The following is a 15,332-nucleotide window of genomic DNA, read 5'->3' as shown; positions in this document are numbered from 1 at the left end:
TGGTATTTACACCCAGATTCACCTGTTAACAGCATCTGTGCTCTTAACCACCACATTTTCTTTCTGAAATTTTGTACAGCTTCCAATTCAATGGGATAAAACTTTATAAACATGTATCTTAATTTAATTATGTGTCCAGACAACAGCAATGCCTTGGGTGATATTAAATGATAGTCTCAGAAGCCTTTGTGTTTGGTTTTATAATGTGTTTCATATTCACATTTCAAGACTACGAACAGGATGTTATGGGGGCCCAAAAGAAGTTCAAGAAAAAAAATAACACCATTCTGAATAATATTAAGGCAAGGAATAGTTAGCAATATAGGTAACTTCCTAAGTTGGTTCCCATGCTTAAAATCATTTCCTTTTTCGTATTCTCAGTAAGGGAGCTCATTTCTTGTTATATTTAAATAAAGCACCAAGCTAAATTTAGTTGCTTCTTCTCTCCCCACCCCCTTTGTTTTTCTTGCTAAGTTATAAGAAATAATAAAATGTTTTGGCCTCAAAAATCTGCTAATCTACAAAAAAAAAGGATGTCAATATAGGACTTTATAATCTATTCTGCTTAATTATATTGATTAAATCACCAGAAGATCTGTCCTAGATGGCACTGTCACCAACTTCCACAAAAATGTGAGTGGGCTCTAAGAGAACATAAGGCAAACAAATGAATACAGCTAAGGCAAATCTATGATAGGGGAAGTATTCTTAACTAAAGTGTTAAATGTATTATGCAGCAGTCACACAATATCACTAACTTTCTCCTATACTGTCCAAAGTTAGACAATAAATGGATACTACGGTGAAACAGTCACAGTAAAATATGCTAGACGTCAAACTGTGGAACTAAAAAATAATTGTGAAACAGATCCCATATTATAATTGAAAATATGGTACATATCAAATTATAAAACTGAATCCAGAAAGAATTCAGTGTTACAATAAGGGATATTTTGATAATTGCTTTGAAACTTTAGTATTCAAATATAATAGCCTGTTAAGGAACAAAGACCCATCACAACTTTGCCTGATTTTTTCAAGGGGTGTGGGATATTCTCTTAGATTTGAAGTTTTAAAATGTAAAAATGGTATTTTCTTCTCTGTCTCCTATTCAAAATTTAAAATATAAGAATAACTTCACGGTAGCATTTTCTCCTTTCTTAAGACAAGCTTGCTCACAGAACAAACTACTTATGCAGTATACCTACCTTACACCCAAAATAAGACTAGCTTCTCGCCTACTCATTTTCTGCTCAAATCCTCCTTTATAGTAGGATGACAGGCTCTGTACAGGAAAGAAAGAGCAAGAAATAATTAGTTCCCTGTATGAGGTGGCATGACCTCAATCCCATCACGTAGCTACAGTAAGAGTAATGCATTTTACTAGAAGTCAACTTAAAATTGTAGGGGGAAAAAAGCACTAAAGAACGATCCTTTACAAGAAACTATGACCAAGATGAGCACTTAAAAAATGTTAACAAATTTCCACTTTCAAATACATTAATTTTTCTACACTGAGATATAACTGAAGGAATAAAAGAGATCAGGAGAAGCAAAAGGCTTGAGCTTTTTCTAAGCTCTGCTGTAGTTTTTTCATTAGATAACCTTGACCAAGTCATTTAATGTTGATATGACAGACATCTTTTTAACCCATTAGACTGGCTGAGAAAGAAGATGAGGAACTGACAAAGTGGGGAGGACCTCAGGACAGCAGACAGGCAAGCCAAGAGAGACCGGAAAAGTGGACTGAAAGGTCAATGTGGCTGGAGAGGCGTGAGCAAGGAGAGCAGATTTAGAGAGGTAATCGGGGCCAGACTGTGGAGGGCCTTGTAAGCAAGGGAAATCATCTAGGATTTTATTCTCAGTGGTAGGAGAAGTCAGAGCACTGGAGTAACAAATTGGACTTTGTTTTGAAAGGATGACTCTAACTGCTGTGTGCAGAATAGAAAGGTGCAAGAGTGGAGGCAGGAGACCAATTAAGAGGACATGAAAACAATCCAGGCAAGAGATGATGGTGGTTGGATCAACATGGTAGCAGAAGAGGTAGCGAAAAGTGGTCAGATTTTGGATTTATTTTGAAAGTAGAACTAACATTTGCTTGGTGGATTGATATAGGGTACGAGAAAAAGAGAGGAATGAAAGATGACGTAGTAAATACTGTTATACTCTGTGTAGCTTCTCCTTCAGAAGTGAAGGACTTATTCCTCAGATGCTGGGGTTGTTGCTGGCAGATAGCTCTCAGCTGTCAAACTCTTTAGGAAGTGGCTTGGCTGAAGAAATCCAGGCTCATGCCCCCTTCCCAGGGCAGTCTCTATCTCATGACTGCTTGACATGGGGGTATAAACACTGTAGTTCTCTAGGGCTCAGTCCTTGACCTACTTATCTATATTGACTTCCCAGATGATATCATTTAGTCTCATGGCCTCTTGCCCCAACTTGGGACAATCACAATGAGCCAGCTGAGCTTCAGAATTCCCCATGAGGTCGGCTGAGGCTTTTGTTAAGACTGCACTGCAGCTGAAATTGCCTCTCTGTCCTTCTTCCTTCTCTTCCCTTCTGGAGCTGTTGATCCTAAAAGTAGTCCCTAATAAACTCCCAGCTTGCTAATCCTTCTCTCAGTCACTTTCCAGAGAATTTAAACTGCAAATGACTTCAAGGTTTCTGGCCTAAATGGTCAAACTGCCATTTAATGACTTAGAGAAGAAGTTGTTTGTTGTGGCTAACAGATATCAGGAGACTGGTGTTAGTTATATTCAGTTTGAAATGCCTACTAAATATCTAAGTGGAGGGGAAGTCTGACCTGGAGATAACATTTGGGAGTCACAAGCATACAGACAGTATTTAAAGCCATGAGACACCATCTAAGGAGTGTGCGTAGATGACAAGTCCAAACACTGAGCCCTAGAGACCGCAATGTTTAGTGGCACAGCAATGGAGAGCAATCAGTAAAGGAAACTGAGAAGGCCCAGCAGTGAGGCAGGAGGAAAAGCAGACACCCAAAGCAAGGAAGTGGAAAATAGTTTCAAACACCATGTCAAACGCTTCTGATGGTCAAGTAAGATATGTACTGAGAACTGACTGCTGAATTTAGCAGAGTCAAAGACTTTGAGAAGAGCTGAATGAGCGAGTCTGATTAGAGTGAGCTTAAGAGAGAACAGGAGTAAAGGAATGAGAGACAGCAAAGAAAGATAACTTTTCAGGAGCTCTTAATAGAGAAACAGGATGCATGAACTCAACTTTTAGAAGGAAAAGAAATGCATACATGGTTCTAAAATGTGAACCATATTTCTGGAAGGAAAAATAAATAAATTTATGCTTATATAAAACAAAATCTGAAAGTATATACATCAAAATGTTATTGTGGGTTGATGAGATTATGAATAATTTTTTCTTCTTTATGTTCATTTTTACTTTCCAAATTTTCAATAATGAATACAGGCTGCTTGTACAATTAAAAAAAGGAGGACTAAATAAAAGAAGCCAAGGAAATTATTAGAGCTTAAAAAATTAGTCAGGGAGCCAGATCTGGTCATTTATATGAGATATTTTTTTTGAACAGCTTCTTATAAATTTCCACTTGGTAATAATTCCATGGCAATTAATTTATTCAACAAACACTTCAGCAGCTACTATGTGCCAGGAACTTTTCAAATGAACAGGTCAAGTTCTGTCCTTCATCACAAAGATGCTAATCTATCAATGTACCAGTACTGTGAGGAATATGATAAAATATTCCAAGTTTCAAAAAAACAATCCCCTCCTCCAGGTTGTGAGGGGAGGAAGGGAATCAAATTAAGTATACATACTATCATGGACAAATTTTATATATACAGAAAAAAATACACACACACACACAGGGGAATATATAAAGGAATAAGGGATATATAGGGGAACATACACAAAGGAATAGGGGATTTAACTGAGGAAGAACAGTTGGTTTTAAGGTTTCTCTCAGGAGACCAAAATTTTTACTAGATGCACGCTTTATTCCCTGATATTTCTATGAGTTATTTACTTACCTTAGGGAGCTCCAAAATTTCAAATTTTCAGCATAAAAACATAAATTGATGATGTTTCATGAACTGTGATTCCCACTGTAGTCACAAAGCTCATCAACCCTAAAAGCAGGTACTGTATCTAAGCAACTTTTTCCTTTCAGTTTTGCCCAGCTGGAAAAGAAGACTCAGGAAAAGCTACTTAAACTCTAGCATCTAGCTGAGGCTCGTACCCTAAAACACTGACCTGCTTCTGAGTAAGTCAGTCTGTACATGTAAAAACATCACAACTCTTCTGAAAGAACTAGGTAATTCTGAGGATACAAATTTAATATTTGGGGGCTGCATACAGAAAAGTAGACAGGGAAAAAATAAAAAAATTGCTCATGTTATTCAGCACATTTCTGCAGCGAAAATCATGCTTTCTAAATTCATAGGAAATTTAGGCTTTATATTACACAATTTTAAACAGAATAAAACTGCTATCATAGTATTTGAACATATTATTTGGTTTAAATTAGTATATGTGTCATGAGCAAGCACAAAATTATAACTGTACCCCTCGGCATCCCCCCAATAAAACACAAACAAAGGCCCTTTAAACTTATAAACAGTATACTGATAGTGCATTACATTAGGATATACAGATATAAGGCAATTCAGAACCATTTTCTGACAACACTGGTGGGCCACAGAAATGTTTAGATCCATAAAAATGAGATTACAATAAGGAACAACTATATCATCAAACAGATGGAGTAATGGTTATATTTTTCCAATAAAATTTCCCAAAGCGGAAACAGTGGGATTCCACTAGTTTATTCAGCTATTTGAAAAACCTTACAAATTAGTTTGCATTATTCTATTCAGAAAGTATATATAAACAACAGAAATCAAAATCATTTTCCTTCTAAAATTAGCATTAAATGTGGTAATGCCATATAGGATCACAGGAAATATGAAATGAACCAAGTTAAACAAAAGTTTTCATGAGCTAATTTACTCAATCAATGACTTGAAACACAAAAACTCCTCCAGACAAGCAGAGAAGAACCATATCATTCCATAGTCTTAAGAGAAGAAATACATTTACCACAAACCATAAATTTTTATTATGTACAATAATCTATTTGATTTATAGAGCCACAGAAGGATGATTTCAATTAGTGTCATTTCCATGGATTTCACTTAACCATAAAACAAGAGAAGTCTAATTTTTAAAAACTATATTCAAGTAAAACGATAAATTCACAAATAGAAAAATAAAAGTTTCAAAAGATGATGAACGACTTGGGTTTTTTCCCTAGGAAAAAAAACCAGGGATAATTAGGCATTAGCTGAGTCAATAATATACATAAATACTTAGAAAATCAAGCAAAAGGGTACTAGTTTAAAATAGTAGACTGAATAATAAAGGACTTTTGCTTTCCAAAGTCCCTTTGAAATGAGAAAAGAGATATTTTAAACAAGAAGAATCCATAATAAACCTAGAAAACAAGAAATGGGACAAGTAGCAAATCAGAAAGTTTAAAGAAGTCCCAGAAGATTGAAAATAGATAAGATGGCACATACAGAAAAATCAGAGCAGCCCCAATCACCAGAGGAAAGAAAGAAAACCTTCTCAGGAAATCAAGAAGAAAACACTAAATTCAGAGTCAACAAATACAATAAATAATATCAGGGTAATTAATTAAACCAGAACAGCAGAAATAAACCATTCCTAACTCCATTAATACAGCACATAAGTGGCCTGCAACCTGCCACTTTAGCCCTCAGGCTAAGAAAGAGAATCACATATGGATGCACCTTATTGTGAATCTTAGGTCCCAAGATAAGCAGAGGGGAGTAAGAGGAGATCATGTTTCAGAACCCAGAAGGTTGGAGAAGGGGACAGTTATGCCAAGGAGTAAAACACACATAGTACTCAACTGCTCCTGCACTCTGGAGGTCCCAAGGCTGCCTTTGGGCTCCTTGCTTTGGAAGACGTGACTGTTGACATAACCTACAAATGTATTCACAGTCCACTATCAATCCTCTCATTCAATTAAACTGCTGAAGCAAGCCTACCAAACTGCTGAGGAAGGCCGCTTCTGTTAATCAACTTAGTCCTCATAAACATAAACCAACAACCAAGGACCACCAGACATTTGAACAAATCTAGTATCATGGGGGAAAAAAAATAGAACCAAGATGAACAAACAACAATTGCTTTTGAAGGAAGAAGATTAATCAGGAAGCAGAAGAGAACTTGAAAAAATTCAAATTAGTGTCTTTAGAGATATTCAAAAGGACAGCATGTCCATAAAAGAATAAGTTACTATGAAAAAGAAACAACAAAAATTCTTGGAAAGGAAAAAATTATTGATGTAAAAAATTTAGTGAGTGGACTACATAAGAGAATGGCCATTGGTAAAGGCCAACCTGGTGATCTGGAAAATAATCTCTGGAAATACTGAGAAATGCACAACAAAAAGAGAAGAAGATAGAAAATAAGAAACAGTGTTAAGAGACATAAAGGATAGACTCAGAGGTCCAACATCTCTCTAATAAGAGTTCCAGGAGGAGAGAAGAGAAACAATGGAAGGAAAAAATATAAGAGAATACTACCAAAAAAAAGATAGACAATTTTCACATAAGGCTCACTAAGAATACCTGTGAAATTTCAGAACATCAACAATAAGGAGAAAACCCTCGAAACTTCCAGAGCTAAACAAACAAACAAAAATCACCAAAAACTTAAAACCAAAAGCACAAAGAACAAAAGAAAACCAAAACAGGCTGCACACAAAGGAATAAGAACACCAGAAAATCTGGCTGAGAGTCTGAGTACAAAAAATCTGGCTAAGAGTATGGAGGAAAGTATGAATATGGACACTGAGGTTCAGTCTGAGCAGAGATTCCTGTACTCCCCTGCTATTAGCTCCACCAGATTCCAAGGAGCCAGCAGCTAAGTGATAATTAACAGTGAGACAAAAGAAACAAATTGTTTAACAGAGAAGAACTTAAAACATTTACCATCCATGCATTCCATATGAAAAAACGAGGCAGTATTCCAGCAAAATGAAAAAAAAAAGTATGAGAAAAATAAAGATGAGATTTAAGAACAAGAGGATGCTAAAGTGTAGAGGAAGCAAATAAAATTTAAGAAAAAACTGAAAAGAGAACCCATAGGAACCTGAGCCTTGAACATTCTCCTTTGAGCGACAGAGATTTAGTGGCATACAATTACAGATCCTATTTTTTAGTAACTATATTTGGTTCAATAATGAATCATATTTACAAAATCAAAACACTGTAAACACGGTGTTTATAAAGTTTGACTTTCTGGAATCATTAGCGCCAAGAGAAAGTATGCACATATTTCATTCTTAATTTCCCTGGAATGATTAATATTTAAAGAATTGTTTAAAAAAACTCATATTTTCACTGAGGTATAAGTATGATGATGATGATAAAGATATTCTAAAATGTTTCACTGCAAACTGCAAGAGTAGTACTTTGTGAAAAAGGGGCCATATTTCCTAACTTGAAGCCCAGAAAGGAGAGAAAAAGGGGGGCATGCATCAATTCCCTCTCTTCAAGAAGCGTAGGTGGCAGGGTCCGTATACCCACGACAATCTCAAACTACTCTACCTTATCTGTGAGCCTCCACAGAGCCGTGAAAATTTTCTCATTTTCTTGCTCTCTTCCTTTACAACAGTAAATGAATAATGTAGGTCTACAAAGCTTGGGAGTCTTGTATTTATGGTATAAATATATCTACTAAAGATCACCATAACAGAAAAGAACTGATTCCTGAAATTCTCTCCATTTATTATCTATAAACATATGGAAATACATAAACAATGTTCATTTAACAAACTACGTCACTATTTCCATTCCTGTTGCTCAATTTGAAGCCACCTCATCTTACTGGACTATCTCAATACTCTCTTAACTGGTTCACAGCTTCTACTCTTACTCATTCTAGTCTATACGCTATGCAACAGGCAGGGTGATAAGCTAAAATGAAAATCACATTGCCCCCATGTTCAAAACCTTCCAAAGGCTTTCCGTCAGACTTAAAGCGAAATTTCCAGCTTTTATCATAGTCTACTAGGCTCTAAGTGATCTGGGCCCAAACTACCACTATTCCCTTTGCATACTCCACTGGAGTTACTCTTGCTCATCCCCACCTCTGGACATCTGCAGTGTTCCTGCCACCTAGAAAGCTCTTTCTTCACATGATGTGCTCCCTTATCTTCTCAGACAGGCTTTCCCTGACCTATCTAATATAGATTCCTCTCTGCTATTATTCTTTAACCTCTTACCCAGATTTAGTTTTCTTAAAAGCATTCAACATTTCTACATATTATATATCTTACTTATTCATTTGTTAATTGTCTCCACAAAATGTAAGCTTCTATAGAGGGCAGTGTCTTTGTCCCATCCATAAGTATATCCCACTCCTCACAAGAATATCTGGTATGTAGTAGATGCTTAATGAATATTTATTGAATGAATGCTAAATACCTAGTAATATGTCAGCCAGATAAAACATAAGTAATAAAACAAAAAATAAACACACGCTCCCTCTAATCAACAGACATGCATTTATAAGTCTGCAAAATCCCTTACAGTTCTTTTGAACCTGAGTTTATTTGTCAGTATGTCATCCTTTGAAGGTGGGGGTCATTGTGCTGACTGACTAAGCTTCACAAGCCTCTAATGCCTTGCTAAAACAAGCCATTCATTCTCAAACTGCTACAAGCCAAGCTGATCTATCCCAGATCTGCTTCTCTTTCCCAGAGGTCAATGTTTATGCTGTACTGCTTGCTTGAGTTTTCTTTGCATGGTCTCCAGTGGTCAAGACCACAGTTCACTACACCATAGCTTTTTAGATAGCTACTATCATTTATTCTTCACTTATATTCAGCTCAGCAGAGTAGCTACAATGTTGGCAGATGAATGTGTAAGTCCATCAGGATATCAGAGTCGGAATCTTATAATTTTATGTTTGAGATGGTCAGCTGCGGTGGCATAAGGGGACTAGTTTCAAATTTCAAGATGAAATAAACTCTTGGCTAAGCTCCAGCAGAACAGGGACCATTTGTTCACCACCTAGGCCTCGCTCTTGGCACAGGGATTGATATATGGCGGACAATCACCAAATGAATAAAAGAATACTAACTAAACAACAAAAATAAATTACCTCAAAGTTTATATAACACTACTAAAGGAACATAACAATTAGATGTCAAAACCAAGAATAAGGTTAGACATAAAAATAACGTGACCAAGAAACTAAATTAATAAATTAGACAAACTCCCTGATGATGTAACAAAGGAAGTAAACTTCTACAAACACTGGAAAATCCAAGACGTTTTTCTATCCAAGACATAATTACTATCAAATATGGCATATAAACAAAAATCGAAATTAGCTTTCTAACTAAAGCCATCTTTAACTTACAGGAGCTGAAATCTTCTTGGCGGCATCTGTGATTACTTGTTCTAGAGGTTTCCAGATCTGAAATGCATAGCGACCTAAATAGCAACAGGAATAAAAGGAAATATATTTTCTATAATGAAAGTCAATACCCACAAGGTGCTTACTACAGGATTTATTAATAGTTTGCTTTCCATATGTTATTTCAATAACTATTTCAAAATTCACCAGAAAGATAGCCATATTTTTTCGAATTTATTTATTGAATGGAGGACAGAATTTCATTTTAATATAATTACAATGGCTATTAAACTTGTCAAGTTTTAGTTCATAATTATAAAATTAGAAAATTTCAATGTTTATGTATAGTATCTTATATTTATACTGTTGTAGATCACCAAAAAATAACATCCTAGTACTCTTTTCACAACAAACTGTCTATGAAGTCCTTTTATCTATAAGGATATTCATTAATCTAAAATGATTAACTATATTGTTTTTCACAGTGACAATCACTTTGAAATATATAGCGAACAAATACTGTTTATGATCTATACAACATAGGCGTGATTTTAATGGAGTTACCTTTAAAGTAAAACAGCTATTATGTAGGAAATATTTACTAAGGATGGTCATTATCAATTTCCCACTGAGGATGATTACTCTTCTAAAAACTTATTTTATTTTAGTGCTTTCCTTTCTTAGGCATCCTAACAATAAAAACTCCCCTGAGTCTTGACAACTAAGAATAGCAAAACAGGCCCTAAATTGTTTTGAGGGCATAGAACAAGAATAAAATATATCCGGGCAATTTACCTTTTACATCCTAATCAGAATGTGTGTCTACTAATACTGCTGTCTCTTTTCCAAAAAGTCTTGCTAGAAAACTAGTTATGACACCCTGGACTTCAATTCAATTTCTAACCATAAACCTATTGGTAAATCAAGATTTTCACCGGGAAAGTTCAACTACATGGATCTTTTAGAATAAGTTACTTATCTAAACATACTGTTGTTCCTGTGCAAACAATATGTTACGGTGAAAAACAGGATGCTAGAAAAGGGAAGACGCGAAGTAGTCAATCTACGTAGGAGATAAAAAGCTCTTGAGATCAAGGAGAACATCAAATAAAGTGAAATTAAATGAAGTTGAAACCCAACTTATCTAAATCTCTTACCATATAGATGTCAACTTCCATTTGATTCTACAATATTATAAAATATAGCTTTTAAATCACCTCAAAATTCCTTCAAAACCACAATCAGATTGTCTCAATGTAAAAAAGCAATTAAAGGCTTCAAGAAGTGACATCTATAGGTTTATTTTAATCATAAACCAGAAGACCTGGTTCCAACAAGTCTAAGTACTTTCTCCTAAATTCTATTCTTCAGCTGTATTTGGCTCTGGAAGAGATCTGCCTGTTATCTAATATTCTAATTAGTAACACGAATTTGTTTGACAACAGTGTGGTATGTACAGAATACACAAACCAATTCTCATTTTAGAAAGACGGCCCTGGCAAAAGCACATTGTTCTCTCCTCTCAAATAAAAATCTTACATTTGAATTTGAATAAGCTATGCCCATCCTGCGATAATAATTAATACTATAATTATTTTACCTTCATGGGCTAGTTTGTCAGAATTCCTCTTCAGATATGATTTTCTCCTCATGAAAGCTCAGTAATTAGTTAACTATAGTTATATAATGAGATACAAGACCTTGATGGCACAAAGACCAAGAGAATCTGAGCCACTGATCTTGATTTTAAAGTTCTTATTTGTTGAGATGCTTTAAATGAGACTTGTGTGAAATTAAACACCGTGCAAAACAAAAAATCTTTTCTCATTTTTCTATAGGATCTTACTAAACACAATGTAAGCTTCACCTAAAAAGAAGATCCAATTAACAAGATTAAATCCATGGACCTTAGAGACATAAATGCTAAAACAAAAAATGTAAATCTTTATCAACAAGGAAATGCTCTCAGATTAGTATTTAATTAGGGAATAACTACACAGTTTAAAACTATAAGTTGAGGACTGGAAGAGACAGCAATTTTGCTTTAAATCTTTATAACTATTCTTTCTTAAAAGGTGATTTTTGTCAGTAAAAGAAATTCTCCTGGGTTTATCAAAGACATTACAACAATGTGTTAAAAATAGGTAATAAATACACTACAGGGAATAACTATGCTCATGAGAAAAAACTGACACTCAGCAAATGTGTAATCCCAGCTGCAAGAAAAAATAAACACGGGAGAATAAAGGAACTCCATACCATTATATTGCTCCATACTCAAGATTTTTTTAATGGTACACTATAGCTCAAACCAAAAAAATGCCAGGAAGACCAACTATTATTGGGGCTAGTTTTCCTAGCTTTTGTATCATTAATTTTCTTCCGTACAAAGTTCATCTAGATTTTGTACACTGACAAATGTTCAGTGACTACAAACAGTGAAAAGAATGGAAATATATAATGTCTTAAAACCAAAAACCTAAGAATACTAAGAGTCTGCTCATGACTCACTTTAGAAGCTATTTGGAAATGTTTTTCCTGCAACACATTGATACGTATCCTTTATTTATCTTACCTGCAAAAGCAAGAGCTGCAACACCCAGTCCTACAGCTATCAAACTTCTTGCCTAGGGAAGAAAAAATGATTATCACTTAAGAGTGTCACACACTGGGTTTTAAAAGTAAATAATTTTAAATAATGAGAATAATTACATTAAAGACTACATTTTCTTCAAACTCTGCTTTAAGAAAATCCGCAGTGTCTATGGGATTATATCTGCTGTGCCCTGTGATCAGCTAATTTTCAGTTAACTACTATAATTCTAGATATCATTTAATATCCATATATTTGAATTCACTCTAACCAAGAGCTTTTATGTTACCCATTGCTAAAATGTTTTCTATAGACTGTTCTTAATATTGTGGGTTTAATATATTTATCTCCTATAAAGATATAAGACACATATTTCCTCTTCCATTACATTTGTGATGCTTGGTGGCATCTGCTACACTTAAAAATTTGATGAAACATTAGATCCATCTTTAGTAAAGTCAAACTGTCAAAAATTAGCAAAAATGGTGAATAATTTACAAGCTATTTTATTTCTACCTTTCTAGACCAACGTAAAAATTTTAAAGAGCCATGAGTTCTGAATCTAAACTTATGAGCTCATTCCAATAAAATTCTATTTTAAATTAGTTATATATGCCATATTATTCTATGCTTTTCTCCTTAAACAACTCAGGAAAATATTTAAGTCACAACAGAAAAAGGTTTATGTAGCAGAGGTCAATGGTTGTCCCCCAATATCCATTCTCCCTTTCTTCTATAGGATCAGGAATTCCCAATTTTAGCCAGACATGTATTTGCAAGCCTCCTTTAGAAGTAAGTATGGCTATGTTCACTAAGTGTTGGCTTATAGGACATAAGCAGAGTGGTGTCTGCAACTTCTGAGAAGTTCTTCAGGGGCTGAAGGGAACGTCCTTCTCCTTTACCATTCCTCCTTCCTCCTGGCTGGAATGTAGACCTTATACCTGGGGCAGCCATCTTGAATAAAGAAGGAAGAACAATGAGATGAAAAGAGACTGTGTCCTGGATGATCACTGAGCTGCCACACCACCCGTGGACTGCCTCTATTTACATGAGATAAAAATAAAATTCTACCTTCCTAAGCCACTGTTACTTTCAGTTTTCAGGCACTTGCAGCCAAATCAAATTTTGATGGATACAGAATTAAGGAAAGAAAGCACAGAAATGTTTTTGTCTGATTAGTGGTGAGAGATGTAAATCCAGCAAAGATCCATACGATCTAGCAAAGATTTTTAAAAAGCTAGAATCATCTCACTAGGGAACAGAATGGATTCATTTCACATTGGTACAGAAGTCGTAAAAAGGAGGCTGAGACTGAAGGGATGCCAACACCAAAAAGCCCTACAGCCCTCAGTCTTCAAGTTCCACAGGGGAATACAAGTCTTAGGAAACCAGAGCCCTAAATCTTCAAGGGAAGACTCTATGAGAAACATCAGTAACAAAGGGCAGCTCTACAATGGTGCTCTAACTTAATATCCAGTAGCTCTATCTTAGAAATCTAGAGCTCTTCATAGACAGTATGAAAAAGCTCACCTAGGCTTCTCCTTAGCCCCAGCTCTAAGATATACCTTCTCACCATGCAATTACACTAGGGCAGTTTCAATAAAGGAAGATTCTTTGCCCGGCACAGGAAGGAAAGCCTAGAGCTAGCTGTCCAGAGAAGCAAAATAGTCTTCAAGGTTCCTTTCAGGTCATCTAGACTTAATTATTCCTGAACAGAACGGAGGTTAGTACTGATTTAAAGATGTTCTGTTGAGGTAAATTGCTGTCACTTTCTGGAACTTCCCTAAGCTATATATTTTGAGTTTTCCAGTCTTATCTTGGGTCACTTTAAGGACCCTCAGTCCAACCAAACTACTCAACTGTTTCATGTGTAAATTTATTTCCTTCCTTATAACTTTGTTTATTCTTTCATCTGACTAGAAGTATTTCTCTTGGCCTACCCATATCCAATCTATTCTTAATATTTTAGCCCGAATCTGCCACAGAATGGGAAAAATCATTTGCAACAAATGACAGACAATGAGCACATATCCAAAAATACATACAGAATTCCTCCACATTAATAAGAAGAAGACAGACAACCCAATAAAAAATGGGCAAAAGACTGGGTCAGGGACTTCATAGAAAAAAATCAAAATGGCTAATAAACATATGAAAAGGTGCTCAACTTCAAGAGAACTAGGGAATACTAACAATAACAACAACAAAACCAAAAGGGTGTAGAAATAATAATATAAGAATATAAAGATCTCTGGCCTTTGTGGAACTTGTTCTGTCCACTGATGCATCCCAAGCACCAAGCAACAGTATCTACACTTCCTGGGGTTACCATGAGGATAAAATGTAATAATGTATATAAAGGATTTAGCACAGAGACTTGGCACATGGTAAACAGTCAGTGAATGTGAATTGCTCTTAATATTATCAATAAAAATAACTAGCTTTATTGAATCTAAGTGACATACAGAGGTACGAGCATTGTTCCATAACCCTTAAATTTGTCTGAGTAAGAGAAGATTCATAGAAGAGGTTTTAGAGATAGGTCCTAGAAAATGAATTGGTTGTCTCTAGATTAAATAATCCAAATTTTTACATTTTGAAAAATGCATATTTGAAAAATATAGTCTTGAGAAGATGAGTTATTCTAATTTCACATTTTAGATTGAAAATTATTATATCATTTTTACTACTTCAACTATTCAAAATATGTAGAGGAAACAGAGAGTTGCCTTTACAATTCCAAATAGATTTTTATTTCAAGGCATTTATATCAGAAACCGTAAACCATTAGGAATTTGATTGTTTTCTACTTTAACAAAAATTGTGTTTAACAATAAAAATTCAATTTAATCTAACAAATAAATACTGAGTGCTCTGCTGATTATTCTCCATTTGTCCCTCCAGATCCACTCTCCACCCTTCTCTGCCTTGATTGGTACCTCTGCCTCCCCTTATCTCTAAGGACTACGTTACCCAGTTCTCACTTGCCCTCTAGTTTCTGGTTGGGTTTTGCCAATGAGAGGAAGTGTCCAACAGAACTCCATGAATGGGTTACTAATCCCAGGGGAGGACTCCAAACACTACTTTGCATTGCACCTTGCTATCAAAGTTGCCAAGGAAAACACAACACAGTCAAGCACTGGACAGAACAATGCTTTACTCACAGAGAGAAGAGACAGAGTAAGGTCAGCTCTAATCAGTCCCTCATGGCTAGTGAGTGCCCCCTACCAGGCCCCGCAGCAAGCACTGAAAGGGAAATAGGCCAAGGGAACCACTCTTGGGCTGCAACAGAAGG

The 15,332-nt window shown here is 35.4% G+C and overlaps 1 protein-coding gene across 1 annotated transcript in view; it reads right to left on the bottom strand.

The window, feature by feature from the left end:
* Positions 1-15,332, bottom strand: part of DNAJC15 (DnaJ heat shock protein family (Hsp40) member C15) — an 88,418-nt gene that overhangs the window by 48,875 nt on the left and 24,211 nt on the right. The window contains exons 2-4 of the mRNA XM_046665076.1: positions 12,020-12,071; positions 9,448-9,521; positions 1,209-1,285 (exon numbers count right to left, since the gene is read on the bottom strand). Coding sequence (XP_046521032.1) covers positions 1,209-1,285; positions 9,448-9,521; positions 12,020-12,071 — 203 coding nt within the window. The remainder of the gene's footprint in view (positions 1-1,208; positions 1,286-9,447; positions 9,522-12,019; positions 12,072-15,332) is intronic.

Source organism: Equus quagga, chromosome 6 (genome assembly GCF_021613505.1).
Source record: "Equus quagga isolate Etosha38 chromosome 6, UCLA_HA_Equagga_1.0, whole genome shotgun sequence".
NCBI lineage: Eukaryota > Metazoa > Chordata > Mammalia > Perissodactyla > Equidae > Equus > Equus quagga.
Note: the sequence above shows the minus strand (reverse complement) of the source record. Positions and strands in the feature narration are given on the sequence as shown.